General features: G+C 50.7%; 1 protein-coding gene across 2 annotated transcripts in view; it reads right to left on the bottom strand.

Moving 5' to 3' along the window:
- Positions 1-10,915, bottom strand: part of LRRC75A (leucine rich repeat containing 75A) — a 261,639-nt gene extending 250,724 nt beyond the window's left edge. For both annotated transcript variants that reach the window (XR_005590153.1, XM_039508123.1), the window contains exon 1: positions 9,911-10,915. Coding sequence is in view for 1 of the 2 variants with exons in the window: in XM_039508123.1 (XP_039364057.1) it covers positions 9,911-10,180 (270 nt within the window). In the remaining variant the exon portion in view is untranslated. The remainder of the gene's footprint in view (positions 1-9,910) is intronic.
- Positions 10,916-12,550: the final 1,635 nt, after the last annotated feature.

The raw sequence follows: 12,550 nt of genomic DNA, 5'->3' as shown, positions 1-12,550 counted from the left end.
CAGACATAGAGCCGTGCCGGGCAGTTAGCCAACCAGATGAAGAAAGGAATCTCACTAATCCTTCCCAGCCAGCCAGCTATAATCCACCTGGATCAGCCACCGCCATGTGTGACCCTCACCTCCCCCTCTTGTTCCCCCCCCCCACAGCTTAAAAAAAAAAGGATAGATTTATACAGTAGCAGCAGGCTCAGTTTTCTAAGTTCATTCGCTCAGACACCACTAAGGCACGATGGGCCCATCTCCCTGCTCGGGCCCACCGAGGAACGGGAACAGCAGGAAGTTCGACATGCTGAGAAAAGGAAAAGGCAGAAGAGCAGGAGCACAGAGAGATACAAGCGAGAGCAGATCTTCAGAAGGTGGAAAGAGAGATTAAAGGGCCACCAGCTCCGCATGATGGCTGACACACCACTGGCAGATGTGGCCTCGTTAACATTCGCTTGCTGGCAAACTTTCCCAGTGTTCTAAGGGTTTTAAAAAAAAAAAAGGAGGGGGGAGGAAGCTTCTGATGGTTGTGCCATTCCAATGCACCACAGGAAGCCAATTCCTGGTCTCAAACTCACAGCACTGACCTTGGGTGTAAGTCATCCTGCCCACTTTCTTCCCCACAGCCCCATTGTGCACCCAGAGCAGATGTCTGGCCTCAGCCAGCCTTCCCCATTCATCTGCAGGAGGCTCTCGCATGTCCCCGTCGGCACTGACGAGCACACACTCTTTAACCCATGACGACGTTTGAGCAGTGCCCTCTCGAAGACGCACACCGGGCCCGCAGGGAGATGCGGCCCCGACAGTCTCTGACCCTGCTTTTCCCTGTCCGCACAGAAAGACGGGCAGCTCTCGCGTGACAGACAGGATGCTGCATAGGAAAAGTCACACTTGGGCCGCCCTGACGGTCCAAACGCAGGCCACAGAGCTTGGTAGCGTGCCCACAGCCCCTCTCCATTTAGCACCAAGCTGCAGCCCGTGCAGACTGCGGTTGCTGGTGTGCAGCGTTCCAAGATCAGGATGCAGCAGGACAGGATCACGCCAGGAGCTGATCCCAGGGCACACCCGTTGGGTCAATTTTATGCAAATTAGCTGCAGGCTTCGGGCATCTAGCAAACTGCCAGAGGGGACCCCAATCCAGTCAAGCATTTGAGCACTTTCAGTTGCTTAAAGTCTATGTATTGAAATGCTCTGGTGAATAGGAACATCTACCGATTCAGCCAGAGATCCCTATTCCGCAAAGCAGTGAAGCCTTTTCATTAACTTTAGTCACATGCTTCAACGCCATTGAAGACAACGAGATTGATGCACATGGTTAAGGGCTGTGTCAAATCGGCGAAGTTTACGGGCAGAGGCTCTAAAGTTATCACAGCGACTTTGTAATTGTAAAATGCGTCTTGTGTAACAATAGTTTGAACCTGGCTATGATGTCACTTGCCGCTGGACAATGCAAGTTGCATGACTCGCTGTGATTTACTTCTGCTCCTTGTACATCAGTATCCGTGAGTACCTCGCATTGGAACCGCAGTGCACTTAGGGAAATCCATTGTCTCAGAGCCACTCCTAAAGACAGGCGCCGACTCTGTGGGTGCTCTGGGCTGGGAAAAAATTGGTGGGGGCTCAGAACCCACCAGCAGCCAAGCTCCCCACCCCAGCTCGCCTCACCTCACCTCTGCCTCCTCCCCTGAGCGCTCTGCATCCCGCTGTTTCGTGGTGTAACAAGCTGTGGGAGGGATGGGGGAGGAGCGGGAACGTGGCGTGCTCAGGGGACAAGGTGGGGCCGGGGCGGGGATTTGGGGAAGGAGTCTAATAGGGGCAGGGAGGGGGAGGAGTTGGGGCGGGGACTTTGGGGAAGGAGTTGGAATGGGGGCGGGGCAGGGGTGGAGTCAGGGCGGGGCCAGCAGTCGAGCACCCACCGACGCCAGGAGAAGTTGGCGCCTATGCTCCTAAATACATGTGATTGATTTCATGCACGTAAATAAAACGTAAAGTACTTCTTGCGTGACCAGGTTACCTCAACCTACAAAGCTCCATTAAGTACACAGAGTAACCGTGAGGGTTTAAATTGCACATTTACAGTGACTGCTCCCAAACAACTTTTCAGACATACCACCACCATCTAGTTTGGAATGTAATGGGATTCTGTCCAGCAAATGTGTTATTTGCAGCTCATAAGAACGTGCACTTACATACAGCCGTTTTCATCTCCTCCCCTCAAAGCACTTTTCAAACATAATGAATTAAGCTTCCTAAGAACTCTGTGAAAGTTACATAAACCGGGGCCAAGAGATGAGCAATTCACCCAAGGCCAGATAGTCAGTCAGTGGCAAAGCTGACACTAGAGAACTCAGGAGTTCTAACCACTAGATCCTTCTCTCTCACACACAAACATCTTTCCAAACCAAAGCGCTCATGCCAGTTCCAATGCTGCAAGGAATAAGATCCAACCTTTAAGGGTAAGATTGTGTCTTCCTCAGGTCTCAAACAACTGTCACGGAAAAGAAACGGACAGCCCAGAATCCCCTGACAATTGAAAAGTGACCAACCAAATAGTAAACTGCTACTTAAGAACAGTAGAGAGCCAATACACCTCTTTCTCTTGAAAGGAGTTCCATTGCTTCTGAAAGATGGTCACCTCACCACTATCACAACACACTGCTCTCATTGTATCTCAAGCTGGGTGGACAGACATCAAGTTTGGGGGTTTTTTGGGGGAAGAGAAGGAAATCTGATTTTTGTAGTTTATTTCAATTATAACAGTCATTTAAATTATAAGTTTTTCTTTTTTAAAATAAACCTGTTTAAAATTAAATCTGAATTTAATACAAAATATATTAAGGCCTAAAAACTTAGTGTGGTCTCTTAAAACATTTACATAAAAATAAATATGCTGAATCCATGGGTCTCTATCAAAACCATTGAGTTAGAATTAAAGTCTGCTCTTCTATATGAAGAAAGAGTCAGGGGAAAAACCATCTAAGTGTTGAAGTCAAACTCTAGAAATACGGCACAATAGATCAGTCTAAATAAACTTAGACACAGGGCTTTGGAGCTGTGCTCCGGCTCCGCTCCAGCTCCAGGCAAAACCCTGCAACTCCACTGCTCCGGAGCTGCTCCGGGCTCCACTCCAAAGCCCTGCTTAGACGGTCTCATTTTCAAGAGACAGGTGCGTAGGAATTTACGCTCTAGGCACTTTCATTTAAGCATATTTGAAAATTTTCCAAGTCTGACCTGAAATAATCAGTTTAATTCCCTGACCACAGTTAATCCCTCCATTTAGTTGAAAATGTGAAACATGTTTTGATACATTTATGTATCAAAACATTCAATGTTGTTTTGTTTAATGAACATAAGCTTTATATGCTTGTTTGTTTGTTTAATTAAATCCCAGTTACCATCCTAATCCTGCTTGACACTTCATTGACTATTTTCTAACATACTAAAAACAAATATTAATAAGAATCTGAAACTATTAAGCTATATAATTGCTTAAATAAACGTGAATAGTTATATAGTGCACCCGGCTAGGTAGCAAAAAGATGCACCAAATCTAGCGTAAAGACTCTATTTAGTTGTAAATCATGTTGTAATGGTTATCTCAACCAATGAGAATGCACCTTTCTTTTAAAAGTAACTGCAGTACGAATGGAAAAGTTGAATAAAATCGATGATTTAAATCACCTTGATCCATCCCCCTGGCACAAGGCTATTTCTCGATATACAGCTCTTGTTCTCTGGCTTCAAACTCCTTTACATTCTGCTCCAAACTCTCCTTAATAACCGACGCCTCATTAGAAAGGGCAAAATTATTGGATGGCAACCCGAGCTGAGAGAAAGCACTTGATGCACGGATCCCACGGACCTGGGATTAATAACAGCCTTTCCCCACATCTCTTATAGTTAATCAAGTTCATTAATTAGAGAGAGCGCAACAAAGAATCGCTTTTTAATTTCACTGACCGTCCCCTTGCTCTGGTGTTATAGCAAAGAGTAAACACGAGTCCCCAGTATGCCTTTTCTACACCATCCATTTATTTTTAATTATACCCTGCCACGCCTCTCCTGTAATTAAGATATGAATAACCAGACTGGCACACGAAGGGGCACATGGCACCCCATCAGAATGAATAGGCAGTTAAGTGACTGGCCCCAGAGTGCTGAGCAGCCCGGGGCACCACAGAAGGTGCTCAACTCCCACTGACACCCCCCGCCCGGGGCTGTTACTGCTGCCTCAGTGAGCACTGACAGCCCTCAGCACCTTGCAGGATCAAGCCCTATAAACATCAATATCGAGCCCCCTCCTAAGCGTACAGCAGGTGGGGTCTGACAGAGGCCCTGGGGTCTGTTCACACAACTGCACAGACTGTGATGGAAACTTGTCGTCGTGTTACTGCCCCCTGTGCACGTCCTCACGGCCGGGCAGAATGCTGCAGCCGATCTGCCTCGGTTTCCCTGGCAGGGTTTCCAGCCCACTCTGACGGCTTATGGCTCAGCACTCTGGCCAGGTTACTATCATGCACCCTCCTCGCCCCACTTCCAATGTCACGGTTCCAAAACCAAACCCAAAATAAAAGGAGTTAGTGTCCCTGTCGGGCTTAAGTCTCAGCCCCTTGGAGGTTGTGTGTCCATCCTCGGGGCTCAGCTCTGAGACCCCACCCTACCGTAACCTGGCTTTACTGCCACTGGCAGGGCCCTGACAGCCCGTCAGACCTGCCTTCCTGCAGGGAAGCTATGACTGGCCCAGGTCCTGTCAGCTCCTGGCTCCAGCCAGGTTTCTCCCCCCAAGCTAGAGCCGCTGGTCTGCTCTCCTTCCTGGCCAGCTGCACCTGGGCAAGCTCATGTCTTTCCAGTCCCTTGCCAGAGGCCGGACACGCGTTACAGGCGTAGCGCTGGGTCTTGGCGCTTCCCAGCCCATGCAGGGTTTGCGTGCCCCATCCCAGAGCTCTGCGCTGGTAGCTCAGGACAGGATATGGCCCTGGGCATTGGGGATGGGGAGACAAGAACGGACACAACAGACAATCGCGCACGGACCCTTTCCATCCCCTCCGCCAGCACTTTCCACTAGAGAAGGGCCTGACCGTAAACCCGAACCCCCGAGCCGGAGGAAGTTCTGCTCCTGATCCAGGTTTCATGGCTGGATACTGCTCTTCACACTGGCCTGGGCCAAGCCCCAGCACTTCCCCCCGCTTCTGCGGCTGCAGTTCAGACCCACCCCTAGCCCAAACCCAAAGGCAATGAGCAGGGAGATGTTAGGGGAAAGTTTGATGCTGCAGGTCTTCCACAGCTAGGCCCCTACAGCCACCACCCTTCCACGCCCTATACCAGGCAAGATCCCCCTGCCCATCACCCTACACAGCCCCCCCTCCTCCCACTCCCACCCCATGTCATGGAAAAGCCGAAGGGCCAGGCCCCTACCATACAGGGCCCCTATGCCCAACCACCATCACCAGCCCCCCACCCTACCCTGCCCCATACGATGCAAGGTCCCCATAAAAGGAACTATCCCAGCATCATTGTGGAAGCCTAGGATGCCCATGGCATGCAGCGGATTACCGTAAATACTATTACCGGGGTTCTTCGAATTATAGACAAGCATTATAGTTATTTCTGTACATTTCCATTCATCCTCAATTTGTTGGTCTCACTATCAAAAAACAAAAGATGCCCCATGTGCAGCACCCACTGGGCGCCGCCATGCCGGATGCAGAGAGGAGATGCTGATTTCCAGGGAAGCGCACACTCAGAAGGAGAGAGCACAATGCTTCTTTTTAGGATGTTAGCTTTACAAGCGATGCTTCAGGCCCGCTCTCGGACTCGAGGCAGTCGACGCTATTAACGGAGCAGAAGGAAACGGCAGCAGAGAGGTTACCACCAGCTGAAAGAGTCCGTCGCAAAATTAGGCTGTCTGTGCAAACAGCCAATGCATGCTCTGTACAGCCGGCGGTAGGATCTGGAATGCAGCAGTAATGCCAAGCTGATTCTAAGAGAGGAGACCACCTACTGCATTTCCCCTGGGGAGCAGCCTTGTAACAAGACACTCTAAGTGTACTCATTTGTCGTTTATTTTTTCCCCCAACTTGTTTGTAAAGCTTGCTTCACTTCATAACACTTAGCACTTGCAGAGCTCTTTACGTAGTCAAGGTTCTTTGCAAACACTGACTGACTAAATCTTGCAGCAATCTACAAACGAGGTAAGCATCACTCCCACTGGAAAACTGGCACAGGCAGATTGTGTGATTTGCCCAAGGCATACAGCAAATCAGTGGCAGAGATGGGGATAAAAGGCAGACATTCTGATGCTCAGTTTAGTAGGCCGTCCTGCCCGCCAGCTGGTGTTTTGTTTTCCTGCTGCTGTCTAGAATACATAACTTTTCTAGGGATGCTGGCAACTGTGGGAAGAACCCAATCCAAGTTTCGGGGCTCTCTCCAGGCAAAAAGCACTGCCTGTAAGCGGACACACACATAGGGCCGGATCCATAATCAGTGGGTGTCCCTCCCTTGACTTCTGTAGGCTTTGGATCAGATATCCATAAGAAGCATGTACAGGAATCCTGCAGATCAATTCAGCACACAAGCCTCAGACAGAAAAGCATGGAGAACTGCAGCTACTAGCTCAGTCTTCTCCTTAGCACGCTGGGCCTGATCCAAAGCCCACAGGAAACAATGGAAAAATCTGCCCGTGATCTCAATGGGATTTTCAGCAGAGCCCAAAGGAGTTATGCACCCAGATCCCATTGAAATCTGGGCATTAACTCCCTTAGTCTTCTCTAAAAATCCCAAATGCTGTGTTATCACCCATTATTATATATTACTGTAGCATCTGGATGCCCCAACCAAAATCAAAACCCCTTTATGCTCAGTTCTTTACAAAGCACAGTGAGGAGGCGGTCTCTGCCCCAAGGAGTTTGCAATGTAACGTGCCACCAAACTCAGTTCTCTCAGCCGAAGGAATCTCACCCCCACACTCTCTCTTCCAGACTAAGGCATCGTTGGAATTCAGCTCCCAGAGAAGCTTGCTATCATTCAGTTGCAATTCCCATCTTAAGAGTTAACCATGTTCTCTCTCTGCCACGTAACACGGGGTGAGAGCTCAGCACTAGCACCAGACTGCCAAGACCCCTGAAAATTAAATTCTCTAAGCCACAGGAAATCAGGAGTTTGGTCAATGGGGCTCTTAAGTTCTTAATTAGGTGGCAGGGAATAATGCTTGTGAATGGCAGGGAATAATCAAGTCTATTATAGTATCTAGGACAAAGTGTTCCCTATTATGACATATCAAGGTATACTTTATCTGAGCTCTTCTATAGAAATCTTCGTTTATAAAAGACTCATCAGACTGTAACAGGTTCCTTGCCTCCTCCAGCATTTTGAAAGGAATTTCTGGCTCTAGTGGATATGCAGTTTTTCCCCGGTCATGGTGACAGGACACCCTGGCAGCAAGATTCATCATAAGGGCAACCACTGTTAAATGTCACATTTCACTCAGATTCTCCACCTCACTGATCCAGAGCAGGGAAAGGGGGGGATCTCCCACCCAGGCTAGAAGAACAGCTTCAGATCTCAGCTGCGAAGCAAGCAAGACTCAAGCTTGGGCACTGGATGACAGAAAACATGGGAACAGTGCTCCGTGATACTGCACAGACAGCAAGCATTCTTAGGAGAAGAATTATTGCTTCCACCACCACTCATTTTGGGCCTGACCAATATCTACTGAAGTCAACAGGTGTCTTCCCATTGACTTCAAAGGGCATTAGATCAAACTCTTTACTGCAAAGCTTTGACCTGGCCTATTTGGTGTTTTGGGGCAGCAATTTAGAATTTGAATCATTACCTCTTTCAAGCCACATTCCTCACCCAAAACCCTCACTGACATTCACTGGGAGATCTGTGCAGATACCCAAAGGAGAATACGCATGGCCTTTAATAATGGTGTTATTATATCACCTGTAGAAATGGGCACTATGGTTTGGGGAAGGGAGCGTTATCTAGAGGTGAAAACAGACAACAGGGGAGCATGGTAGGGAACATGAAAAAACCCAACACCTTTCTTCTTACAGCACCTCCTCCATAGCTCTCAATGAAACTACTCCCAAGATAGGTACAAGTCACACAACCTGCCTTCTTGGCTTCAGTGGGAAATGTCTCTGGCAGATGCCTGTGAAAGGGAAGGGGGAAATAACACCAGGACAACTAAAAGAAAGGCAGAAAACAACGCAGAACAAGAGTAGAAAGGGTGCATTTTTACACAACAATTCTAGGAAATAAGAGGAAGCTACTGCCATACAGAGAAAACCTGAGCAACTTTCCCTGAGGTGGCACTGATCACTCCCATTGCAAGGTACATCTTGCCTATGGGTCTTGCAGACCTCAAGAAACAAAGACCTTAGAAACAAATCCAGTCTGGTGTGGACAGGTCCATTTTCACTTTCACCTTGAAAACTGATTAACACATCACTTCCAAAACACAAAAAGCCTCAAAAGTTCCCATAGCACTTCGGTCTTTTATTGTCACCTGATACCTCAGGAAATTGTGACTCATAGCTTACAGAGCAATTTGTTTCCTTTTAAGAATTCCCCCAAACAGGGTCAGTCCCACTATAGCCTTTTACTTCTGAAGCCACTCTTCTTTCTGCTTTTGTTTCAGCGCCCTAGAGAAGTGGTTCTCAACCAGAGGTACCCCTGGGGGTTCGCAGAGCTCTTCCAGGGGATACATCAGCTCATCTAGATAGTTGCCTAATTTTACAAAAGGCTACATAAAAAGCACCAGCAAAGTCAGTACAAACTAAAATTTCATACAATGACTTGTTTATACTGCTCTATAGACTATACATTGAAATGTAAGTACAATATTGATATTCCAGTTGATTTATTTTATAATTCTATGGTCAAAATGAGAATGTCAGCAATTGTTCAGTAATAGTGTGCCGTGCCACTTTTGTAGTTTTAGGTCTGATTTTGTAAGCAAGTTGTTTTTAAGTGAAGTGAAACTTGGGGGTACCCAAGACACATCAGACTCCTGAAGGGGGTACAGTAGTCTGAAAAGATTCAGAGCCAGTACCCCAGAGGACAGAGAAGAACATTGTTCTCTGCCTGTATTTTCACTTGCTCAAACCAACCTTTCAGTTAACACATGACTGGAACAGATTTTCAATTGAGGGGCATTGGTTAAGATAGTATATTAATAATTCCCTCTTTTCACATAGCACCTTCCATCCTTAAAGATCCCAAGGTAATTGCTACAAGCCTTAATCAAATAGGAACTAAACTCCGTCTACTGGTAGGTGACAGAAGAGTAAGATATACATATGAAGCTGCCGATAGTTTTTTCTTTACAATATAAAAAAACCATGAACAAAGAATCTTTGAGACAAAAGGCGAATAATTGCCCAAAGACTTGTGGGTGCTATAAAGAGCTGTTTCCAAATGAATTTTTTAAAAGTGAAATGGGAATCTCTTATACCAGGCATTTTTATTTTGGACTCCAAAGCTACCATTGGAAGCAATAAAAGAGAGAAAGATGCTTTCTGAAGGCTTCTATGTTGCACCAAGTTTCATTTGCAAATGAAACAACTGGGTGAAGTCCCAATGCTTCTATAAGTTTTTGGACACAATGACCACGCAACAGTTACTGAGATTTCTGAACCCTTTCCCATAAAGTCCTGCGATAGACGCTAGACCTGGAAAAGCTGGGTTATAGATTACCCAATCCATACCACTGACCAAGGAGAGATTGTGTCCCATCTATTAGCATTTTACTTCCCATATATTAGCATTTAATCCTGCCGAGTTTTAAATGCTTTTCCAATCCCTTGTTTGCCAAGAACTTGCTAGGATGATCTTTTCCATTCATACCCTTCCCATGGGACCCTTTGCTGGACCCCACCTTGTTTCCATCCTATGCTCCAACCTCCAGAGCGTCCTCACTCACCTGTCGCAGGTGTTTCAGCAGCTCAGTCGCCTCGTCCTGTTTCCCTTGCTTCACTAGCAGCAGCATGTCCTGGATCATACTGATCCGCCGGTGATATGGGGGCAAGTTGCCACCACTCTTCCCAAACTTATCACTGGACTTCACCATGAAGGACGCTAGGAAGTCTCCCCGGTCCCTAGCTGGCATCTTCTTGCGGGAGCCTGGATTGTGCGACGGGGGGCTCTCGCCTGCCCCGGGAGGCGGGCATCCTTTGGTCTGCTTGGTGCCCATGGTACAGCCAAGCCACCAGGAGCCTCATCCGAAACGCCTCCCCCCGGCTTCATGCAAAAGCGTCTGGGCTCGGCGGCCCCTGGTGGGAAGCGACGTGGCTGGGCAGCAGATCTCAGCGGCTCCAAGGCAGGGTGCCCTCAGTGGAAGTGCAGGCCCCCAGCCGTCCGAGGGTCGCCCCACCGGGGATGCAGAGCTGGAGGGCTTCGCTCACCAGTAAGAAATACAAGCGGCATCGCCCCTCATTGCTGCCAGCGGGGGAAAAAACCCACCAGGATTCCAGGGAGCTTCTCACCAAGGGCCCCGGAGCCTGCCGGTGGCCAGGGGCAGGGGGCTGGCGGCAGGGGGCCGGCTCGCTGGCCCCGGGCTGATTGCAGGGGGCAGCGGCTTCTCCCCCACGCCTCGCTCTTCCCGCGGAGAGTTGGGCACAGGCAGCAGCCCCGCCGGCATGATCCAAAGCCGCTTGCCCGGGACGAGGCTGCAGACGCCCCGCCCGGGCGGCTCCGGGCAGCGGAGAGCGGTCAGCCCCCCGCCGCCCTGCCGGGCCCCCAGCGCTGCCCAGGGGCGCGGGGCGGGCTCAGTCCTCGCTCCCCATGGCGGCGGGGTCGGAGCAGCCGGGCGCCCGCTCTAGCCGCGGCAGCAACTTCGGGGGAACTGTTGCATGTCCCCGAACAAAGGCAGCGGGCGGCGGCGGCGGCTCTCCCGAGCCCGCCCCGCTCCCTTCCCCGGCAGGAATCAGTCCCGGGTCCCCGCAGGGGGCGGCCAGGCGCGGTCCCCGGCCCCCGCCCGGGGCAGGGCGCAGCTCGCTCGGGGCCGGAGCCGGAGCCAGGCGGCCGCGGGCAGGAGGGAGCCGGGCAGGGCTCGGCGCGCCGGGGCCGGACTGCGGGAGGACGCGGGATCCGGGCGGGCTCCGGCTCCGGCTCTCCCCTGCTGCCCGGCTGCTGCGCTGCAGCGGAGAGCGAGCGCCGAGCGCCGGCCCCGGGGAGACCCGCTGCTGCCAGCCCGGCCCCGCCGGTCCGCGGAGAATCCCGCCCCGGAGCCTGCCCCGCCTCGGGCTTCTCCCAGCCCGGCCCCCCCAACGCTCACTGGTACCCGGGAACCGGCAGCCTCGCCCTCCCCGGGACCCCCCCTGCACGCTGTGGCGGTTCCCCCCGGACCCTGCTGGAAGCAGGGCTGCCCAGAGGACTCAGGGGGCCTGGGGCAAAGCAATTTTGGGGGGGCCATCCATAAAAAAAGTCACAATACTATAGAACACTGTATTCTCATGGGGGCCCTGTGGGGCCCCAGGGCTGGGGAAAATTGCCCCACCTGCGCTCCCCCCAGGGGCAGCCCTGGCTGGAACCACTCCCCGCTAGAGTGGAGGCAGGTCCGGGTACAGCAGAAGTTGTTCAGAGCTAGCAGGCTGCTCCCTGGAGGCAGGGCGGAGCAAGCCCAGCAGGAGGGGTAGCTTCAGGCATTAAAACAAACAGAAGAGAAGCACAAGACAGGAGGCCCGGACTGGGATTTAATAATAAATATTATTTATATTTCCAACAACACCTCCACCCTTCCACACGCAAACCGACATCTCCCTTCCCAAGCCTACCTGCCTGACCGTGTCTATCGTTTATCCCACAAAGGATCAGCTCTCGCTCAGGCCCTAGTCAACATGTACCTGCACCCACTGGAGAACCGGTCAGCCAACATGGACTCAAGTGCTAGCACCACATCGGTGACAGGGTTCTACCTCTCCTTCACCACCTGCCATCACACCCCCAACACCCCCTCCCCGATGGCCCCGTGCTTGGTCGAGAGCAGGTCACAGCTGAAGCTGAATCCAGGCAAGACAGAGGTAATGCTAATGGGCAGAAGAAAGTATTTAGAGGAGTTTGCAGCCACAGCCCAGTCTCCTTGGACTGAAGGTTCACACCTACAGTTGGTCAATTGAGTCAGTAAGTCCAGGAGGCTTGTGAATTCCTTGCTGATGCTGAGCTCTCACCTAGCAGCACCTGTGTGTAATGCTTCCTACCATCTCCAGTTGGCTAGGAGACTCTGTCCCATCCTGGCACATGATGACCTGGCCTCAGTTATTCACATCTTCATCAGTTCTCGGCTGGACCACAGCCATCCAATATACCTGGACACGGAGCCTTCAGCACTTTGGAAACTCCACATCATACAGAATGCTGCAGAGCATCTCCTCAGCTACACTAGCTCCCATGAGCACATCCAACCTGGCCTCCACTCAACTTTGGCTGCCCCTCGACTATCAAATCAAGTTCATGGTCTCCAGCTGTATCTTCAAGGGACTCAATGGCCTGGACCCAGGATCTCTAAAAACTAACTAAACTAACCCTGGGATAAAGAGTGTGGTTGCTAGCTTTGCTTCTCGGG

Source organism: Mauremys reevesii, linkage group 20 (genome assembly GCF_016161935.1).
Source record: "Mauremys reevesii isolate NIE-2019 linkage group 20, ASM1616193v1, whole genome shotgun sequence".
In the NCBI taxonomy this organism is placed as follows: domain Eukaryota; kingdom Metazoa; phylum Chordata; order Testudines; family Geoemydidae; genus Mauremys; species Mauremys reevesii.
The sequence above is the reverse complement of the archived record's forward strand: the minus strand, read 5'-3'. Positions and strand labels throughout refer to the sequence as shown.